Genomic DNA, 23,770 nt, shown 5'->3' with positions numbered 1-23,770 from the left:
GTCACAAATCTTACTGGCTGTTTCTTTAAAACTACCATGGACATTGGAATTATAACTTTGTGGTATTTCTTGCTACCATGAAGCTTTTGTAACTTGAGACCCAGAAATGGTAATTCCTTTCCCTTCTAGCCCTTGCTTGCAGCTCCCTCTTGCCTTAACCTATTTCAGAGTTGAGAACAGGAAGCTCATTTTGTTAACATCCTAGACTGTGGGTTGATTTACATATAAGGAAACTATTAAATTGTTAGCTAGTATAACTGATTCTGTTCTAATACAGTTCTTTTTTATCTTTTCCCTCTCAATTCAGAGTAATTCCAACCAAATTGTAGACTGATAAGTAAATTATCTTTAGCAAGTATGATAACGTTGACCTTAAAATAGTTTGTTCAGAAGTTAAAATTCAGCTCCTCTGAATATTTTCTTTTCATTTGTCACTTTAGAATTATTTCCCATACGTTACATTTTATCTCTTTCAAGTGTAAGTAGAAAATGTACAAAATCTTTTAATAATTCATTAAAGGAGAGACAAGGATTCAAGAAAAATGCTTTTTAAAAAAATTTGTAAGAACTGTCTTAAGTAAATTTTGTAATCAGAAAATGAGGGTTCCTTTTAAATATGTTTTTAGTATTGTAATCAAATTATTATACTATACTTTATTAATTTATCAAGTTTTAAAAATAGTAACTATTGGCATAAATTATCTTTTTATGTTGAGGTGGTTAAAAAAACATAGAAAAGGATGGCTTTAAGGTTCTTTCTTTACAATTCAGAGAAGTAGGAAGAGGATAAAGTCTTTTTTTTTCTTGAACTCTAACACCCCCAGGATCTGAGAGTTTGTTAAATACAAAATTGTCCCTGCAAAGATAATTGAAGATGTATCTATTGTTTTAAAATGTTCCTTTATTGGTGTTAAATTTTAAGAAACCAGAGATACAAAAATAAGATAAAGTGTAATATATCATTTTTGCTTGGCATAAAAGACTGTAATGCAAGAATAAGAAATGTTTTATTCTTAAGGCTTTTTGCTTATCATCCTGTGAGGCACTGGAATACTGTGATACTATTAATCCTCCTAGCTGATTTTCATAGCTTTTCATTATCAAATGGTAAAAGTAAAGCAAAATAATAATAATGGGTTTTTGCAGGATATAAACCTCAGTAAGCATAGAAGCTCAGCATGCTTATCTTTTTCTCTGAGCAACCTGTCTTATGAGGATGCATTCTGAGGTTCAGTAGATATATTTTAAAAGATTTTATATATTTATTTTTAGAAAGAAGGGAAGGGAGGGAGAAAGAAGGGGAGAGAATTATCCGTGTGTGGTTGCCTCTCATGTGGCTCCCACTGGGGACCTGGCCTGCAACCCAGGCATGTACCCTGACTGGGAATCGAACCAGTGACCCTTTGGTTTGCAGCCTGTGCTCAATCCACTGAGCTAAGTCAGCCAGGGCCCAGTAGATAACTACTTACTTTAACCGTAGACATTGTGTAACCAAAAAACCCCCAAATAACGACTCAAATATGTGCCAGTGAGCCCTGAATTTTTACCCAAGTATGTTAGAGTGCCAGGACCTTGATGGTGAAGGTAGAAGGCAAGAGGAATGGAATAGGAGAAATACCTTTTTTCTTGACCCTTGTTAACTTGGTGGGAATTGCTGTCAGCCAGCTCACTCTCTAAGAGGGCACAGACTAGGTGAGGAATCGATGGTGAAGGTGAAGTCACATTTAAGACAAATCTGACTTCTTTTGGCTCCTGCATGGGGCATTCCTTTTCATGCCTAGCTCAACAGCATACATTTATTTAAATTCTATTACCTGTAATGGAAGAGATAATAACACTGAGAAAGTAGGCGTGAGTTTTCCTCATGTAGTTATAAATAGTTAGAATAACTCAGCCAAAATAGGAAGGTTGGCTTTTAGCTAAACTCATCCCAAATAATTAGGATTTTTCTTGGCTTCATGTAAAATATTCTTAAGAAATGGCAAAATTTTATTTTATTGACTTTATTGCCAACATAATGATATTCTAATATTAAATTGGTTTTATATTTCTAAAATATTTGAAATGTTACATGAATATCTGAGGGAATCTTTTCAAATTATGAGATTAAGTCATGCCAAGTGAGAGGGTATGTATGTTTTTACTATTTTAATAAAACTGGAATGTAAACATATGTTGTTATCTTCTAGGGCCTAAGGCTGAAATTCCTGAAGTTTTGCCATACCCAGAAAAGGTTAGTATACATAACTGAGGTTAGCTATGAAGATCATAGGTTTATATATATATTTTAAATTATGTTTATTAAAATCTTAAGCCCATTTAGACTCTTTTTCTAAGCAGGAATATGACTAAACCATTTCAATAGGTAGAAATCTAATCTTTTTTTAAAAATATACTTTATTGATTATGCCATTACAGTTGTTCTATTTCCCCCCTTCATTCCCCTCCACCCTGCACACCCCTCCCCCACCATTCCCCCCTTCAGTTTATGACCACGTGTCTCAAGTTCTTTAGATTCTATATTTCCCATACTATTCTTGCCCTCCCCCTGTCTATTTTCTACCTACCATCTGTGCTACTTATTTTCTGTACCTTCTCCCCCTCTTCCTCCTCCCACTCCCCAGTTGCTAACCCTCCATGTGATCTTCATTTCTATGGTTCTGCTCCTGATCTAGCTGTCCTCTTAGTTGGCTTTCGTTTTAGGTGTGGTTGTTAATAACTGTGAGCTTGTTGTTCTTTCACTGTTCATGTTTCTTTAACTTCTTTTTCTTAGATAAGTCTCTTTAACATTTCATATAATAAGGGCTTGGTGATGATGAACTCCTTGAGTTTCATCTTATCTGAGAAGCACTTTATCTGGCCTTCCATTCTAAATGAAAGCTTTGCTGGATAGAGCAATCTTGAATGTAGGTCCTTGCCTTTCATGACTTGGAATACTTCTTTCCAGCCCCTTCTTGCCTGTAAGGTCTCTTTTGAGAAATCTGCTGACAGTCTGATGGGAACTCCTTTGTAGGTGACTATCCCCTTATCTCTGGCTGCTTCTAGGATTCTCTCCTTCATTTTAATCTTGGGTAATATAATTATGATGTACCTCGGTGTGTTCCTTCTTGGGTCCAACTTCTTTGGGACTCTCTGAGCTTCCTGGACTTCTTGAAAGTGTATTTCCTTTGCCAGATTGGGGAAGTTCTCCTTTATTATTTGTTCAGATAAGTTTTCCACTTGTTGCTCTTCCTCTTCCTTTTCTGGTACCCCTATAATTTGGATGTTGGGCCATTTAAAGATGTCCTGGAGGTTCCTAAGCCTCTCATCATTTTTCTGTATTCTTGTTTCTTCATTCTTTTCTATTTGGTTGTTTTTTTCTTCTTTCTGGTCCACTCCCTTGATTTGAGTCCCAGTTTCCTTTTCATTACTATTGGTTTCCTGTGCATTTCCCTTCATTTCACTTTGTTTAGCCTTCATTTGTTCCTCTAATTTGTGACTAAAATCAGCCAGTCCTGTGAGCATCCTGATCACCAGTGTTTTGAACTGTGCCTCTGATAGGTTGGCAATTTCTTGGTTGCTTAGAGTTATTGGCTTCTGGGGTTTGAGTTCTTTTTGAGCCATGTTTTAGTCTGTTCGAGCCTGTAATGTATGAGGAGAGGAGCCTTAGGTGTTCACCAGGATGGGGCCACCCAGGTCGCTAGTTTGTGACACTTTATGTGGGGGTGGGGTCAGAGAGGGAGCAATAGCATTCCCCTCTGCTGCTTCCCGCCGCTGGGACCTGTGCGGTCTGTCTCACTGCTTACTCCTTCGCTGGTTTATCTGCTTGTGAATGTGTGACCGCGGTCAGCCTGTCGCCTTTCACCTTCACTGGTTCCACCTGTTGCTACCTCACACCTGGGATCCGCCCTCTACTGCTTGTGTGCCTGGGTCAGAGGATCTTTTTTGCCCTACCTGCTCCACTGCTAGCTCCACCCCTCTTACCAGTCTGACTGAATGGTTCGATTGTTGTTGGACTTCCATATAGTTCAATTTTCTGTGATTTGGCTGCGTTTTTTGTTGCTAAAACTTTGTTTTTAAACTTGGTTTTGCAAGAAGGCACAATGTTTCTACCTATGCCTCCATCTTGGCGGAAGTCTAGAAATCTAATGTTGTCTAACAACCTCTTCCAGTATTTATTCTTCCTATCTCTAATGACATAGTATTTTCTTGACTATGTTCCTTCACTTATCTTAGCCAAAAGACTGAGAAGTGATTGACTATCTTTTTAATCTAGGATTTAAGTCTCTTATTCTTTGTCCAGAGGAGAAACATATAACTTATTATTAGACTAGTTGCTGAGATGATGTAGCAGAAATGCCTTCATGAAATGCTGTTCTTTTAATATTTCCTTGACATACTGCTTTCCCATCTTTTTGTTGCTAATCAGTAACCATGTATTGAGTTATTGTTTAGGCTTTGCTTTCTTCTTGGTGCTATGAGTAATCAGAGGATTGTAAGACTGGCTCTGCCCACAGTGGGCTCTTGCAATCAAGGATCACCCCAGGTCAACACTACTATACTTATACCTTACTTTACCTCAGTTATACCTTACACATTCCTGGCTCCATGACTTTGTTCAGGTCGAGAACCAGAAAGCAAGGGAAAGAGCATAAAATTTTGGAGCCAGATAGGTGTGTGTTTCAAGGGCAAATGTGTCATTTACATGTGTAAAATACCACTAGTGCTATCCATTTCACAGGATTATTGTGAGGAGTGAGAGCAATGATAGTTCATGGTGCCTGGCCCTAGTTGGTGCTTAATAAATATGTGTTTCTCCCTTATTTCGTTCATTCACAAGTCTTTGATTTTTCGCTCAAGTCCCTTTTCTTCTGTGGCTCTGACTTAGATGACTCTGGTGATTTTTTTCTTATTGTTCAAGTACAGTTGTCTCCATTAGTCTGGTGATCTTGACCAAAGTAATTGCTTCCCCTTTAGCATTCATTATTCACTGACTATATCAATATTTCCCAGTCACTTCCATCCTATAATTTTAATAGATCATTAGAAAAGGATTTTTTTGAACAAAGAAGTTTGGAGAGCACTGTATCCTAATGTTTCACAGATTTATAAATGTGCAAGCTGTGAAAATTCTTGTAAAGAAACTTGTTTAACCTTATTTAACTGAGCATTTTTAAAGCATTCATGAAAGCTCACAACATACTCCCCTTTCTGGGCTCCCCCCAATACTCTCTTGTAACACACTAGGCTCTATGGTTTATGCCATTCATTTGCATTCATACAGTATTTTTGACATTATTTGTACTTTATTTAATGTCATATATTTATGCTTTTAATCTTCAGTTAGAAATAGAGTTCCTTTAGGGCAGTGGCCAAGGTATATACTTTATTACCTCTATGGCCTTGAATCAATAGATAGAAGGACTTCAAACACAAGGGAGACCTTTACCTATGGCTTAAAGAATGGATAGGATCTGGTGTTTTAATTCCTTCTAAATTCCTTTTATCTTTCAGAGCAAGTAACAGTTTGCATTACTGCTCAATAAGTTTATCTTCTTAGGCTTTGTGTATTATGTATGGAGAAGATAATTGATGGCAGATAGAAAAGGAAGAGAGGGAGAATAAAATAGTTTTCACTTTTCTTATTCAAATCAAATCAGAATATTAGAGGGCTTACAATTTACAGTTCACTGTGTTGGAATGGTGTGTCAGTGGAAGGTGGATTTGATTTTTAGAGATAGACAAAAGTCATTGAAACCCATTCAGTTATTAAAGGTCAAGCAAATAAACAGTTTTTATTGTTGAAAAGAAGTTCACTGCCTTTAAAATATTGATACTGGTTTTCTTGAATGTCTTATAAAAAGATATGAAAACACTTTAAAAAGAGGAAGTTGAATAATATTTTGAGCATTAGAAATATTGTGAGAATAAATGTAACTTGTTGAATGATGTCTTTGAAAAATAATAGTCATCTAGAAATACAAGTTTTGTGGGTTTTTTTGTGTTTAAAACAAGCACAACCCAGAACCATTTATTTGTAGCCAGGGCTAATAATATTTACATAGAACTGTGTCCTCATTTCTTTTCTTTCTCCTTCTGACCTTCTTCTTTTTTGTCCTTTTTAATTTCACATTTACATAGTCATACAGAGGTGGGAAATAAAAAGGTGAAACTATACTGATTTTATTCCTGGTTAATAATTTTTACAGAATTCAATAGATTTTTAACTAGGTTTTTGACAACCATGTACTGCAGGGAGGTTTTGAGATCATCAGTTAACTATCCATGCCATCTCGGCTTCTTCTCTTAGCACATTAATTTAAACTTAACAGATAATTTGCCATTTATAATTATGGTCCAGCCAATTTTACTCTCGGTCCACTATTCTATGGTTAGCCATGTGTTTAGAGTCATCAGTTATTTGGTATAGGACAGTAGTAAAGGGCATTTTTATTTATAAAAGAGGAGGAAAGTTGATAAAACTTTTTGGTAGTAATTTACCAGCATGATAAACTGGAAAACTATGAAGTTTTCATTGTGAACACTTCTTTTCATGTGCTATACTGATGGAATTTCTTTTTGGAATACACAGGAACTCAATGCAGACAGAGATGGTCCTGAAATTAGCCTTCTCTCAGATACTGGTATTGAAGTATCTGATATGGTTGCTGAAAAGGAGAAATCTTTAACAGAGCCACAGATCTTAGCAACACCAAATACATTTTCTGAGTCTGGAAAGGAAGTCACATTGACCATGACTTCTGAAGAAACCAAAGATGAAGAAAGTTCTCTTGAAACTTTTGTGTCTGCCTTGGAAAAGTTACTAACACCACCAGAAAACAACCAGGAGGAAAGATTGTTTGAAATAATGAGTGATTTTGAATCTAGAGAGTTGATGAACCCATTGAGCAACTCTCCCTATTCCACATCAATACCGTTGACTTGCCACGGGGATTTACTAGAAAAAACAGAGGATGATGCATTGCCAGCTGAGTTGTTAGCAGCCCTGAACACGTTGTCAGAAGCCAAGGGGGGACCCATCTGTCACAGAGAAGAGGGAGGCAACAGTCTCAGTGCCGGAAATGAATGTTTAGGAATAGAGCTCAACGTGTCTCAGACAGATGAAGATTGTACACCAGTAGCAGAGGTGAATTTTGAGTCTCTTTCTTCAACTCCACCATTTAAACAAGATTCCAAATTAACTGAGCTACAGGACAAGCATCTTTCAGTGCAGCAAGTAAGTGCAAGTATGAGTCTATGATTTTTGCCTTTTATAGTGACCTTTAACAAGTCTTCATTGCCCATATACTTGATTTTAAAATCAAACCTTCTACACAAATATCAACATTCAGAAATTACTTTTTGACTTGGAAGCATACAGTGATCTTTTTAGAGGTTCTTGCAGTAGAGTTTTTAAGGGGTAGAAGTTAAGTAGATAAGTTTCTCCCCAGAAGGTGTGTGAATACAGTGTTAGATTGCTCATATATGGGAAAGAAGGAATTCTTTACCAGAATTTTACCTATTAACTTGAAAAATCACTGTCTACCTAGGTCAAAGTAGAGATGTGATACCCCACATTAATTTCTAGTTGGACATATAATATATGCAGTTGGGCTGCTGAGAGAGGGAAAAATTATGCCTGGCTTCAGCAGAACTTTGTATTCTGTGTCTGAGGATACTGCCAGGGGCACAGTTCCTACAGTATCATGCCTGGAGACCCTGCATTGGCCCACTTGCCAAGTCCCTTTTTCATGTTGACAATGAAAAAATAATAATCTTTATTGTTTTTCTTTTTAAAGTAGTAATACATCCTTGCCTGGCCAGTGTGACTTGGTTAGAGCGCAGTCCTGTAATCGAAAGATTGCAGTTCGATTCCCAGTCAGGGCACATACCTAGGTTGCAGGTTTGATTCCTGGTCCAGGTGTATACGATCTCCAGTCCAGGCAGGAGGCAGCCACTTGATGATTCTCTCATTGATGTTTCTCTCTCTCTAAAAGCAACAAAAATATATCCTCAGGAAAAATTTTTAAGAAGTAATACATCCTCATTATTAAAAATTTAAACACTACAGCAATAAACAATAGTATAGTCTCCCACAACTCCACTTTCCAGAGTAATCACTGTTAACAGTTTGGTGTATCTATCTCCATTTTTTTCTGTGCATATTCTCTGTAATTTTATTTTATGCAAATGGATTATAATACACATAATATAAACATATAACTTATTTTTTAAATTTATTGATATATTGGTTATCTTTCTGTGTCAGCAAATGTAGCAGTACTTAAATATTTTTACTTGCTGCATGGTATTTCATCACATGGATGTTTTATGTGTGTGTGTGCGTGCACAGTTTATTTGACCAACTAATTAATTATGGTTATCTGGATTATTTTTCTTGTATGTAAGTGTGCATTACCAAAATGCTTCTGTGAACATCCCTGGGGAGATTTATTTATTTATTTATTTATTTATTATTTTTATTTTTTAAAATTTATTTAATTGTTGTTCAAGTACAGTTTTCTGTCTCTTACTCACATCCCAGCCCACCCCACCTCGTGCTCCCCACCTCCCTCCCATTTCCACCCCCCTTAGCTGTTGTCCATGTGTCCTTTATACTAGTTCCTCTAAATCCTTCCCCTTTTCCCCTGAAATTCCCTTCCTTCTCCCCTCTGGTCACTGTCCACCTGTTCTCTATTTCAGTGTATTTGGTTATATTTTGCTTGCTTGTTTGTTTTATTGTTTAGCTTCCTGTTAAAGGTGAGATCATATGGTATTTGTCTTTCACCACCTGGCTTATTTCACTCAGCATAATGCTTTCCAGTTCCATCCATGCTTTTGCAAAGGGTAGGACCTCCTTCTTTCTTTCTGCTGCATAGAATTCCATTGTGTATATGTACCATAGTTTTTGGATCCATTCATTTATTGATGGGCACCTAGGTTGCTTCTAACTCTTGGCTATTGTAAATTGTGCTGCTATGAACATTGGGGTGCATAGGTTCTTCTGAGTTGGTGTTTCAGGATTGTTAGCCTGTAATCCTAGCAGTGGAATTGCTGGGTCAAAAGACAGATTCATTTTTAGTTTTCTTAGAAAATTCCACACTGTTTTCCATAGTGGTTGTACCAGTCTGCAATCCCACCAACGGTGAATTAGGGTCCCCTTTTCCCCACAACCTCTCCAACACTTGTTGTTTGTTGCTTTGTTTATGATGGCCATTCTGATCAGTGTAAAATGGTATCTCACTGTGGTTTTAATTTGCATCTCTCTGATAGCTATCGATATTGAGCATCTTTCATGTGTCTCTGGATCCTCTGTATGTCCTCCTTGGAGAAGTGTCTGTTCAAGTCCTTCACTACTTTTTAATTGGGTTGCTTGTCTTCTTATAGTGTGCTCATGTAAGTTCTTTGTGTATTTTGGATATTAAACCCTTGTCTGAGGTATCATTCACAAATATGTTTTCCCATACAGTTGGTTCTCTTTTTATTTTAATACTGTTTTCTTTAGCTGTGCAGAAGCTTTTTATTTTGATAAGATCCCATTTGTTTATTCTTTCCTTTATGTCCCTTGTTCTAGAGGACATATCAGTAAAAATGTTGCTGCGTGAAATATCTGAGATTTTCCTGCCCATGTTTTCCTCTAGGACTTTAATGGTGTCACAGCTTATATTTAAATCTTTATCCACCTTGAATTTATTTTGGTGTGTGGTGTAAGCTGGTGCTCAAGTTTAGTTTTTTTGCATGTAGCTGTGCAGTTCTCCCAACACCATTTGTTGAAGAGGCTATTTTTAGTCCATTTTATGTTGCTGCCCCCTTTGTCGAATATTAATTGACTGTAGATACTTGGGTTTATTTCTGGGCTCTTTTTTCTGTTCCATTGGTCTATGTGCCTGTTTTTATGCCAGTATCAGGCTGTTTTGATTATAGGGGCCTTGTAATACAGTTTGATATCAGGTATTGTGATCCCTCCTACTTTGTTCTTCTTTCTCAAAATTGCAGCTGCTATTTGGGGTCATTTATGGTTCCATATAAATTTTTTTCAAAGATTTTATTTATTTATCTTTAGAGGGGAAAATAAAGAGAGAGGGAGAGAAATACCAGTGTATGGTTGCCTCTCATGTGTCCCCCACTGGGAACTGGCTTGCAACCCAGGCATGTGCCCTGACTGGGAATCAAACTGCAATACTCTGGTTCACAGGCCTGCGCTCAACCCACTGAGCTACACCAGCCAGGGTCCATATAAATTTTTGAAGTGTTTGTTCTATGTCCATGAAGTATGTTATTGGTACTTTAATAGGTATTGCACTGAATCTGTATATTGCTTGGGGTAGTATGAACATGTTGATGATGTTAATTCTTCCAATCCATGCAAGATTTAAATAACATTATACTAAAGTCATATTGTAACACACACACCTAGAATCATAATATTATATGTAATTCTGGTTAAAATAATTCTCAAAACAGACATAATAGGACTAAAAATATTCATGAAAATAGAAACTAATCATAGAAATAGGGCATGATGAGTAAATTACATTAAACATTTGGGTGTTGTAATCTGAAATCAAGTAATATGAGTAAAGTATAGGAAATTATGATAGAATAGGCATGAATTTAGCAAGTCTTCCAGAAAAAAACATTTTGTAAAGAAAAAGAGCTGACAGCTCGGCGGGGGGTTGGGGAGTGTGGTTAGAGGGTGGAGGGACTGAGCAAAAAAAAAAATGGACCCATGGACAGCAGTGTGGTGATTGTGGGGGTGGGGGCTGGAGGTGGAAGAGGATATAAGGGGGATAAATGGTAATGGAAAAATTCAATAAAAAATAAAATTTCAAGAAAGTAGAAAGAATAGATTGTTTTAAGTGTTGCTAGAGTTTGCTAATTTTCTTTTGAATAGATAGAGCCTTTGTGCAATGAGTTTTGTCCCAGTGACATTAAATAATCATCATTGATTATTGGTGGTTTATTGAATATTATATTTAATAATATAACTAACACCATAAACTATTACCAATAAAAAGTGTTAATGTTAAAAGAAACCATGATTAAAACAAATATCACTAAAAAAATAAATGAAATTAGAAAGATTGATTTAGAACAAATCAAATGCTCTTTTACACAGCTATAATAAAAGTATGGACCTTGTTACCTTGAGAAGCTTTGCAACTGGATATATAAATAATTCAGGAAAGGGTTACATGGTATTTATTTAAAAACATGTCATTATAAAAATGAAATCTATAATGATTTATTAAGGGGAAGTTATAGCTATTTATATTATACCATTAACCTTTTAAAATCAGTGTAATGGGGGTTATATACTGTCTTGTTCCTGCTGCTGTCAAATTAGAAAACACTAGGCTGAATAGAATATAGATCTGGCCTAGTGTGACATCTCTACCCTTTGTATGTGTCTCTCATCAGCCTATGCTACCCTTTTCCTGAAATTAAAGCACCCAAAGTAACATTTACTATTGAATTCTAAGTAATGAATATTGATAAAAGTAATCTTTACTTAGGTTCTGCTTGCCTTAGGCTTTTAAATATGTATTGTCCTTTATTATATTAATTATACAGTTTTTCATTATATTCACATATGTCTGGGTTTTTGTACTTTTATCTTGTAAGAGGCGTTTTTATATAATCAAAGAACAAGATAAAACTTAATTTCTTATAGTTTTAATATTTTTGTATTTATTTGTATATGTATTTATATTATATTACAGACGCTAGAAAGTCCAAATCCATTTGGATTGCAGACTTTGGTTTGCCAAAACGCAGTCTCTTGTGATCCACTAAATAGTAAGAGAAATTCAAATCCAGTGGAAAATAGCTCTGACCAGGACACTCCATGTGTATTGAGGAGATCATCCAGAATGAAAGTAGGCAGATATACAAAGGACACAGATGACATGTATAAGATGCCAGAAGAGATTGTACCAAAAATACTTGGCTGTGAGAATCACACAAATAATAACTCTCCAACCAAGACTTTCAGGTATGCTGTGAACTTATACTTTTCTACCCAGGTATGCTGCAGAACTTATAAATAATTCTATATTTGGGACATTAGAGTCACTGTATAGTTAACCCTAGGTAAAGAACTTTACTTTTTAGTGTTGTTAAATTTTTATTTGGCAGTTGCTTTTTTAAAAACTAGAAAACTCTTGCTTTTTTATTTTAAGAGAAAATAATGGAGATTTGTTGTATTTTAGCCTAATGCTAGTTTTCTATCTTTTTAAAAATAAGTTTTAGATAACATCAATCACCACACATAGTTAGCTTTATTTTTAACCTGTGATAAGATCTTTTAAAATTTACTGTCTTAGCAACATTCAAATGTACAATATAGTATTGTTAACTATAGCCACCCTGCTATACATTTTATCCCCGGGACTTATTTATCTTTTAAAAAATTTATTAAATTTACTGGGGATGACATTAGTTAATAAAATTATATAGATTTCAAGTATACAATTCTAAAATACATCATCTGTGTATTGTATTGTGTGTTTACCACCCAAAGTCAAGTCTTCTTCCATCACTGTATAGTTGACCCCCTTTATCTTTTATGATTCCCCCAATTCCCTTCCTTTTGGTTACTACCATACTGTTGTTTGTGCCTATGAGTTTTTGGTTTTTTTCTTGTTTGCTCATTTGTTGCTCTCAATTTTGTATCCCACATATGAGTAAAATCATATGAGTAAAACTGTTTGCGTCTGACTCATTTCACTTAGCATGATAGTCTCAACATCCATCTGTATTGTCATAAATGGTAATATTTCATCTTACAGTTGAGTAGTATTCCATTGTATATATGAGTATGTGCCACATCTATTTTTTTTAATTCTCACCTGAGGATATGTTTAGAGAGAGGAAGGGAGACAGAGGGAAAGAGAGAAAGAGAGACAGACAGATGTGTCTTACATCTTAGAGATGTAAGAGAGAAACATTGATTGGTTGCCCAGACCTAGAACTGAACCCACAACATAGGTATGTGCCCTGACTGAGAATTGAACCCACAACCTTTTGGTATGGGGAACAATACTCCAACCAACTGAGCCACTGGCCAGGGCTTTGCCACATCTTCTTTATTCAGTAATCTATCTAAGGACTTCTCAGTTGTTGCCATGTTTTGGCCACCATGAATAATGCTGCAGTGAGCATAAGGGTGCGTATATGTTTGTGAATAAATGTTTTCAAGTTTTTCAGGTAATACCCAAAAGAGGGATTGCTGGATCATATGGTAACTCTATCCTTACTTTTTTGAGAAACCACCATACTGTTTTCCATAGTGGCTGTAGTAGCTTACATTCCTACCAGCGGTGAATAAAGGTTCCTTTTTCTCCACAACCTCCCCAACATGTGTTACTATTTGTTTTGTTGATAATAGTAATTCTAACAGATGTGAAGTGGCATCTCATTGTGCTTTGGACTTGCATTTCCCTAATAGCTAGTAAAGTTGAGCATCTTTTCATATATCTGTTGGCCATTTGTATGTCTTGGGAGAAGTGTATGTTCAGGTCTTCTGCCCATTTCTTAATTGGATTATTTGTTTTTTGTTGTTGAGTTGGATGAGTTCTTTGTATATACAATTTTGAATATTAAACCCTATTGGAGGTGATGTTTACAAATATTTTTTCCCATTCAGTTGTTTGCCTTCATGTTTTGTTGACTGTTTCTTTTGCTATGCAGCAGCCTTTTAGTATTATATGGTACCATTTGTTTATTTTTGCTTTACTTATCTTGTCTTTGAAGTCAAATTCATAAAATCCTCTCTAAGACCAAGGTTTATAAATTTAGCATGTATATCTCCTTTTATGTAATTTATCGTTTCAGGTCTTATATTTATGTCTTTGACCCATTTTGAGTTAATTTTTCTATATGGTGACAAACAATAAACAAATACATAAAGTTGCAGGATACAGAATTGATATACAAAAATCCATTGCATTCCTGTATATTAACAATGAAGTTTCAGAAAAAGAAATGAAAAAAACAGTTCCTTTTGCAATTGCAACAAAAATAATAAAATACCTAGGAATAAACTTAAAGGATTTGAAGGACCTATACACTGAAACTATAAAATATTATTAAAAAAATTAAAGAAGACACATGGTAATGGACAGATATTCTATGTTCATGGATTGGAAGAATCAACATAGTTAAAATGGCCCTATTACCTGAAGCAATATACATATTAAATACAATACCCATCAAAACCCCAGTGGCATTTTTTAGAAAAAGAAATAGAACAAAAAATAATCAGACTTGTATGGAAGTACAAAATACCCCAAATAGTCAAAGCGATTCTGAGAAAAAAGTACAAAGCCATCACACTCCCTAACCTCAAATTATACTACAAAGAGACACTAATCAAAACAGCATGGTATTGGCAGAAAAACAGACACACAGAGGAATGGAACAGAACTGAGAGCCCAGAAACAAACCCCTTATATAAACAAATAATTCTTGACAAAGAAGCCAAAAATATATAATTGAGAAAATAAAGCCATTTAAATAAATGGTGCTGAGAAAATTGAAAAGCCACATGCAAAAAATGAAACTATACTACTATTTGTCATCATATACAAGGACTTATTTATCTTGTAACTGGAAGTTTGTCCCTTGTGACCACCTTTACCCATTTCACCCATCAACCTCTGGTAACCATCAATCTGTTCTCTGTATCTATGAATTGTTGTTTTTTTTAAATTTTACATATGAAGTGATTACACAGCATTTGTCTTTGTCTGACTTATTTCACTTAGCATAATACCCTCAGATCCATTTATGTTGTCAAAAAATGCAAGATTTTCTTCTTTTCTATGGCTGAATAATATTACATTGTATATGTATACGATGTTTTCTTTATCCATTCATCCATCAACATAGGCTGTTTCCATATCCTGAGTATTATAAATAATGTTGCAAAGAACATGGGGGCATCTGTCTTTTTGAGATAGTGATTTTGTTTCTTTTGGATAAATACCCAGAAGTGGAATTGCTGGAATATATGGTAGTTCCATTTTTAATTTTTTTGAGGAACCTCTATAATGTTTTCCAGAGTGGTTGTACCAATTTATATTCTCAACAGTGCACAAGGGCTTCCTTTTCCACACCCTTACCAACATTTGTTATTTCTTGTCTTTGATAATAGCTATTCTAACAGGTGCAAAGTGTCTTCTCATTGTGGTTTTGATGTGCATTTCTTTGATGGTAGTGATGTTGAGCACCTTTTCATGTACATCCATTGGCCATTTGTATGTCTTTTTTGGAAAAATCTCTTTTTAGTTTTCTCCTATTTTTAATCATATTTTTATTTGTTATTGAGTTATATGAGTTCTTTATATATTTTGGATTTTAACCCCTTATCAGATACATGGTTAGCAAATATTTTCTTCCATTCAGTAGGTTACCTTTTCTCTGCAGAAGGTTTTCAGTTTGATGTAGTTTTAGTTGTTTTTGCTTTTGTTGCCTTTGCTTTTGGTGTCAAATTAAAGAAAATAATTGCCAAGACCAGTATGAAAGTACTAACCCTCTATGTTTTTTCCTATGAGTTTTATGGTTTTAGGTCTTACCTTTAGATCTTTAGTCCATTTTTGAGTTAATTTTTTATATGGTGTATGATCATGATCCAGTTTTACTCTTTTGCAGGTGGCTGTCCAGTTTTCTCAATACCATTTATTGAAGAGACTCTTCTTTCTCCATTGTATATAATTGGCTTCTTTATCATAAATTAATTTATCATATATGCATAGGTTTATTTTCTGGCTCTCTATTCTGTTCCTATGATCTATGTTTCTGTTTTTGTGTCAATACTTTGCAGTTTTTGATCAGTACCATACCACATAGCAAGTTCTTTTCTTCTTGGAAAGTGTCTTTCTCGTTTTCCCTAGAATGAATAGTCACATGTCAACTTGGAGAGTGAGGGGCAAGAAACTCAGAATACACTTGTAGGTGACTGCCCCTGAAGGAGAGAAGTACACAGGTGGCACAAAGAAAAGACTAGAAACCATAAGGACTAGCATGTCTGTGACAGATTTGTCTGCTGTTTACTCAAGAGCCATCTCCATATTTTAAACTGCTGTGCTGCTTGACAACAGTTCAGTAAAATAGTATTGAGTTTCAAAAATTTAGTCAAAATTTGCTATGGTTCTCTGTGAATGGTTGTAGAGAACAAATTTTAAAACACATTTATTTTTCAAGAATGCAGGGTCCTGCTTTGGTTGAAGTTAAAAGGAAGAACATGCATCCATCCAGACCCAAGACTGGAGAACAAATAAGGAAAAATAGAAAACTTGCAAGAAAAAATGGTGAGGCATATTTTTTTAAGTAAGTAACTTATAGAAACATGGAATTCTGGTGCTAAAAAGGACTTAGAGATTATCTATCTCAACTTTGTCATTTTACTGATGAGGAAGTTAAAGGAGAGTTAAGGATTTTTCCCAGCATTGCTCAGCTCATTAGTAGCATAACTAGGACTTGATCTTGAACTTTTAGCTTTTAGACTGGTATTTTTTTCCTACCCTTGTACTTTGGAGTGAATACTTATAGAACCCTTTTAAAATGTACATGTCCAACCTATTTGTTGAGTGACCAACCTAGCATAAGGCTTTGAGAAATCATACCATGAGGAATAAAATGGTGGAAAGGAGAAGAAAAAATTTATTATTCTTAGTCTTAGATATTATTTCTGTATTCTTATAAAACCTCAAAGAATGAACTAAAAAACTATCAGAAAGAAACAATAAGAATCTAGAAAGACTGGTTGAAAACAATAGATAGTGGGTCAGTTTTTAAAACTGAAATAAGGAGAGGACTGTAGATTAAATAATAATATTTATCAGTGTTAAATTTCCATGGATTTAATAATAATTCGGTTATTTAAAAGGATGTCCTTTTTTGGGAAAATGTATACTTAACTCTTAGCGAGTAATGGGGCATGGTGTATTTAAGTTATTTTTGTATATGTGTGTCTGTGTATGCAGAGAGGGCAATAGAAAGGTTTAAAAGTGGTGGCAAAATATTAACAGTGGGCGAATCCTTTGTTCTATATTTACAACTTTTTGTAAGTCTGAAATTATTTTCAAAGAAAAACTTTTTAAAAATTCAATAAACAAAAGAAGACAAAGTAAATATCTTTCATGTATAAAATATCACATAGTAAGAAAATAGAATATCCTACTTATAGTCACAAAAACAGAAAAATATCTGCTTACATACCTAATTAAAAAATGGGCCATACCTATAAGAAGAAGATTTAAAAATTATACTGAGGGACATGAAAAATTGAATAAATGGAAAGAACAAACTTAATCTTTGACCATAACGATTCAACGTTGTAAGAAACTTACTTCTCCCTAAATTTTTCTATAAATGCATGAGAGCTCAATCAGAAACAAATTTTTATTTGTTAATTATTTTATTTTATTTTGCTTTATAGGGCTGGAGGTTCGCTCTGAGAATGAGGTTAGCTGGAGGTTATATGATACTAAATTTCAACTGGAAAAGTAATTATGAAAAACTAACCAAGGAAATTCTGAAAAGTAAAACCAAGGGAGAATGGGGCAGGAACCTACTCTACATAAAATGAAAGTAATTAGGACAACAGAAATTGACATAATTTGGTATTGGAACAGGAACAGACAGAGAAATCAATAAAACAATAAAGAGTTTAGATGTAGAAGCCAGATAAAGTGGGAGTATGGGGGCAGGTATGTGATTAAGATTGAATGTTAAATTGGTGGCAAAAAGGGACTAAACAATAAGTAGTGAAAAATATAAAATTGGATCCTTATAACATTTCTTTTTATTCTTTTTATCCTCACCCAGGGACATGCTTATTGATTTTAGAGAGAGGGCAAGGGAGGGAGAGAGAGAGAGGGAAAGAAAAAAATGATTTGAGAGAGAAACATGGATCAGTTGCCTCTTGTACATGCCCTGACTAGGGACCAAACCTACAACCTAGGTCTGTGCTCCGACTGGGAGTACAACTGCAACCTTTTGGTTTATGGGACAATGCTCCAACCAACTGAATCACACCAGCCAGGGCATAACATTTCTTATGGTACTAAATTTAGTTCTAGTTTGCCCAAAGATTTAAAATAAAAGAAAAAGTTCTAGAATAAAACATAAGTGAATCTTTTTGTAACCTTGTGAATCTTGAAGTAGAAAAAGACTCTAAAAAATGGTTCAGCCTGGCTGCTATAGCTCAGTGGATTGAGCATGGGCCTCTGAACCAAAGGGTTGCTGGTTCTATTCCAAGTCAGTGCACATGCCTGGATTGCAGGTCAAGTCCTCAGTGAGGGGTGCACATGAAAGGTAACCACACATTGATGTTTCTCTTCCTCTCTCCTTCCCTTCCCCTCTCTCTGAAGACAAATAAATAAAATGTTTAAAAAGAAATGATTCAAACTCAGAAGTCAAGAGGGAGAAGAATGATAAAATTTAGTACATACTGTACGTTTTTTAAAAATTGTGTGGAAAAATACCCTAAAGAAAACCAAACATCAAACACAGAAAAAGTATTTTTTTAAATTTTTTATTTAGTTATTTTTCAAGTACATTTTTTGTCTATTTCTCCCATCCCAGCCCCCCCGCCCTGTCTCCTCCCTCTTTCCCATCCCCCCCCCCCCAGTCCTCATCCCTGTGTCTTTCATACTTGTTCCTCAAAATCCCTCCCCATTTTTCCCCTTAAATTCCCTTCTCTCTCCCCTCTGGTCGCTGCCCACTTGTTCTCTATTTCAGTGTCTTTGTTTTTATTCTGTTTGCTTATTTGTTTTATTGTTTAGCTTTCTGTCAAAGGTGAGATCATATGGTATTTGTCCTTCAATGCCTGGCCTATTTCACTCAGCATAATGCTTTCCAATTCCATCCATGTTGTTGCAAAGGGTAGTAGCTCCTTCTTTCTCTCTGCTGCATAGAATTCCATTGAAACACAGAAAAAGTATTAGTAATACATGTCTAGGGGTTAATTTCATTAGCATGCAAAGAGCTCTTACAAAAACAGGTTAAAGGATTTAGTAAGTGAGTATGGACAGGAACAAGCAGTTCACAGGAAATATATATGTATACCATTTATTTATTTATTTATCATCTCATTTATGATTAAAGAAATGCAAATTAGAAGTACAATTTTAACCTAAGAGAATTCTAAACATTTGAGAATTCCCAGTGGTGAGAATGTAGAAAAAGTAAACATTCTAATGTGTTGTCAAGAAGTATTTAAGTTTGTTCAGTCTTTTTACAGAACAGTTTACATTTGCACAACTTTAAGTTATAATTCTTTTGTATCAGCAGTTCTTATAGTGATTATTTATATAACTACACTTGCTTAGCTACATAAAAATATTTTATAACTATGTTTATCACAGTCTTGTTAATTTTAATAACAAGAAAAAATCTAAATTAGGTGAATAGTTAGTAAATTATAATATAACCAATGAAATAATATTCAGACATTTAAGAAATCAGAAGAATATATATGTGATATACGAGGTCTGTCTGGAAAAAGTCAAGCCATTGTTAATGTAATGAAAATGGTTTGTGCAACATCAGTGTAACCTGGTAGCCAAGGAGAATGGACTGGAATATGCACATGTGAACAATGATGACTTCACTGTACTGGTCATTGGGGGCAGTAGACACCATTGAGTGATCATATATACTATGTGGCCATCATATTCAAAATGACTGAGCAAATAAAGCGATGAATCTGTATCAGATTTTGCATTAAGCTTAAACATTCCTCCACTGAAACTATTTGGATGATTCAGAAAGCCACAGCTATGGGGAACTAGTAATTGGCACCTTCATCATGACGACATGCCTGCTCATGCATCATGTCTTGTGCAGAGCTTTATGTTTCTTGTATCTTGTGTCTTCTTTAATAAATGTCTCTATTTTTCATATTACATGGCTGGGTACCTTCTGGACAGATCTCATATATGTGCTGCTAAGGAAAAAAGGCATGTTATGTATAGAAGAACAGAGATAAGAATGATATCAAAATTCTTGTTGAAAACAATGCAAGCAGTAAGATAGCTAAAAAGTAACTAAAAGTCCTAAAAGAAATTTTATTCCTAGTATTCTGTAACTGGAACCTAGAATTCAATATCCAGAAAAATATCTTTCAAAAATGAAGGTGAAATAAAGTAGCAGACATACAAAAGCTGGAAGAACTCATCACCAGCAGATCCATGCTATAGGAAATGTTAAAGGACATTTTTCAGGCAGAAGAAAGATGATACTTGATAGAAATTGGAGTCTACGCAAAGGAATTAGGATCACTAGAAATGGTAACTAAATTGATAAAAATACACAATTCTTATTATTAATCAACTTTAAAGGAAAGTTGACTTAAAGATAACAGTGGGTTATGAGGTTTTAACATATAAAAGTAAAAGTTGTGACAATAACAAAGAAAATAAAGAAAAATGGAAATAAAATACTGTAAAATATATGTGAAGATACCATTTGAAGATAGATTGTAATAACTGAAAAATATATACTATAAAACCCACAGGAACCATTATAACAAAGGAAACCAGTTCCAGCTAGTAAACCAACAAAAAAAATAAAATGGAATAACAAAAAATATTCAGTGTTAACCCAAAAGAAGGTATAAGAAGAAGGAAAGGGGAGCAAAGAACAGATAGGAAAGGCAGAAAACAAATAGCAAGATGATACAGCTAAGCCTACCATATTTTGCCATGCATAATGTGTACCCACGTTTCTGTGTGCATTGTACTTGGGACTATTATACCCATGGTATGTAATCATTATACTCATATATATTACACATCCTTATTTTTCCCTCAAAAATTTGGGCAAAAAAGCACGCATTTTACATGGCAAAATATGGTAACTACATCAACAATCACTTGAAATGTAAATGGTCAAGATACTTTCAATTAAGAGGCAGAGATTGTCAGAGATTGGCTGAAAAAGCAAGACTCAACTACATGCTGACTTTAAGAAACACACTTGAAATATAAAGACACAAATAGGTTAAAATTAAAAGGATGAGGAAAATATATTTTGCAAACATCAATTGTATTAGTTTTCTATTGTGACAATAATTTACCCCAGAATTAGTGACACAACACAACTTTGTTTCTCTTACAGTCCTTAGGTTCAAAGTCCAAATGAAAAAGAGGTTAAAATCAAGGTGTTTGCAGCATGGGTTCCTTTTGTAGGCTCCAGGGGAAAATCTGTTTCTTACCTCTTCCAGCTTCTAGAGGCTATGGCATTTCTTTGCTGCTGCCCACATATAAGCCTCTGCTTCTGTGGTCACATTGCCTTCTGCTCTTTTGATCTTCTCACGTCCCTCTTCCCTTCCCAAGATCCATAACATAGCCATATTACAAAGTTGCTTTTGCTGTATTGGGTAGCACTCTCAAGTTCTGAGGATTTAAGATGTAAACATCTTTGGAGAACCATTATTTACCTACCATATTACACCAGTCAAAAGAAATTTGTTTACAATAGGAAGGCAAGTCACAGTAGTCATTTAGCCATGACTGGAAGTGAATGTCTTTCACAACTTAGTTTTCATTTCAAATTTTATGTGGTTAATTTATTTTAATTTAATCTTTATTGTATTTTATTCCATTACCATTTAGTCCCCTTATACCCTATTCCCCTCAGTCATCACCACATTGTTGAGTCCTTTTTCCTTTTTTGCTCAATCCCTCCACCCCAACCTCCTCCCAGCTGTCATCCTGCTCTCCATCTATGGGTCTGTCCCCATTTTCCTTGTTAGTTCCGTTTGTTCATTAGATTGCACATACAAGTGAAATCATATAGTATTTGTCTTTTTCTGATTGGCTTATTTCACTTAGCATAAATCCCTCTCCATCCAAAATGTTGCAAAATGTGAAATTTTCTTCTTTTTTATGGCCTAGTGGTATTCCTCTGTGTAAATGTCCCATAGTTGTTTTATCTAACCATCTACTGAAGAACACTTGGGCTGTTTCCATATCTTGGTGTTTTTAAATAAGGCTGCAGTCAACATAGGGCTGCTGTGTTCTTTCAAATTTGTGTTGAGGGTTCCTTCAGATATATTCTCAGAAGGGGGATAGCTAGGTTAAAAGGCAGATCCATTTTTAATTTTGTGGGTGTCTCCATACTGCTTTCCACAGTAGCTGCACAGTCTGCATTCCCACCAACCATGCAGAAGGGTTTCCCTTTCTCCACATGCATCCCAGCACTTGTTGTTTGTTGATTTATTGATGACAGCCATTCTGACAGGCGTGAGATGATGTCTCCCTGTGGTTTTAATTTCCACTTCTCTGATGATTAGTGGCATTAAGTAAGAAATGATTGTGAACAACTCTGTGCCAACAAACTGGAAATCCTAGATGAAATGGATAAATTGCTAGAAACATACAAGCTTCCAAAAATAAACCTGGACAAATTAGAGCATCTGAATAGACACCTAGTGAAATTGGAGTAATGATAAAAAAAAACAAAAAAAAACAAAAAAACAAAAAAAACTCCTAACAGAGAAAAGCTCTGGACCAGATGGCTTCACAGGTGAATTTTACCAAATATGCCTAGATGAACTACCTCTCTTTCTCACACTATATCATAAAATTCAAGAGGAGGGAATGTTCCCAAACTCATTTTATAAGGCCAGCATTACCCTAATTCTGAAACCAGATAAAAACACTACAAAGAAAGAAAACTATAGGCCAATATCCCCAATGAACATAGATGGTGAAATCCTCAACAAAATATTAGCAAACTGAATACAACAGTGCATCAGAAAGATCATAACTGAGGATCCAAGATGGTGGAGGAGTAAGTGGAAGCTACACTAATCTCCTCCCAGGACCAATCTGGAATTATAAGTAAATTGTAGAGAAATCATCCAGAATAAACAACTGAACAATAGTAGGAGGGAAATCATATAACCATCGACATACAAAAGAAACAACTTCACCACAATGTGACTACTGTGGAGTGCAGAGGAGATGCAAGAGGTTTGGCTGAGTGGCAGCTGAAGTGCCGGAGGAGTAGTTCAGTAGCTAGGGGGTTCCCCCTGTGAAGTGTGGTGTCTAAACCCCAAGCTGCCCAGAACCTAAGCCTACAAAATCAGAGCCCCCAAAGAACCCAGATAACCCAGACGGCTGGAGTCACAGAAAGCCTTTTAAAGGGCAATGCATAAAATTTCATTCGCAGCCATTTATACTGGGCTGCAGCAATGGGGGGTCAGAGTAGACTAGAGATGCTTGAGGAGAGACTGGAGGTGGTGGCTTTATGGAGAGAACTGAGGGAGCAGCTGCCAGGATCCTGGTGCTGAGTCATCCCTATACTGCAGGAGCCATCTTAACATTACAGTTTCTCTGGTGGGAACAAAATACTTTGTAGTCCAGGATAGAGGAAGGTAGGCTCAAATGTTCAGCAGATAGTTTGTTTTACAGTGGAACTGACTGGAAGAAATCAAATAAGAGGCAAATTAGGATCTGCTAAGAAATCTGCAGTACTCAATTACCTATGTGAGGTTTTAGGATAGGGCAGGTTAGCTAACTCAAAATGGGAAAAGCTATCCTCAAAGCTATTCTGAAATTTAAGGAAACCAAATGAATATTATCCACAAAAATTGACAGGGTTTGGAGTATCTAAATGAGGAGTTTCAGTATTTTAGGAAGCACAATGGAAAAATGATACCTGGTATGCATAACCTGGTAAACTGTTTTAACTGTGTATTTCCTGGCTTAGGAAATCAAAACTGTTGTACAGATCAAGATCATAGTTCTTTAATTTAATGACAGTTATTTTTAGCAAA

At 35.3% G+C, this 23,770-nt stretch overlaps 1 protein-coding gene across 1 annotated transcript in view; it reads left to right on the top strand.

Moving 5' to 3' along the window:
- ANKRD31 (ankyrin repeat domain 31) overlaps positions 1-23,770 on the top strand; it is a 137,438-nt gene that overhangs the window by 28,330 nt on the left and 85,338 nt on the right. The window contains exons 6-9 of the mRNA XM_053664472.1: positions 2,190-2,233; positions 6,572-7,216; positions 11,703-11,974; positions 16,186-16,292. Coding sequence (XP_053520447.1) covers positions 2,190-2,233; positions 6,572-7,216; positions 11,703-11,974; positions 16,186-16,292 — 1,068 coding nt within the window. The remainder of the gene's footprint in view (positions 1-2,189; positions 2,234-6,571; positions 7,217-11,702; positions 11,975-16,185; positions 16,293-23,770) is intronic.

This window comes from Artibeus jamaicensis, unplaced genomic scaffold, assembly GCF_021234435.1.
Source record: "Artibeus jamaicensis isolate MK-2021 breed Jamaican fruit bat unplaced genomic scaffold, CSHL_Jam_final contig_373, whole genome shotgun sequence".
Taxonomy (NCBI): domain Eukaryota; kingdom Metazoa; phylum Chordata; class Mammalia; order Chiroptera; family Phyllostomidae; genus Artibeus; species Artibeus jamaicensis.
The sequence above is the reverse complement of the archived record's forward strand: the minus strand, read 5'-3'. Positions and strand labels throughout refer to the sequence as shown.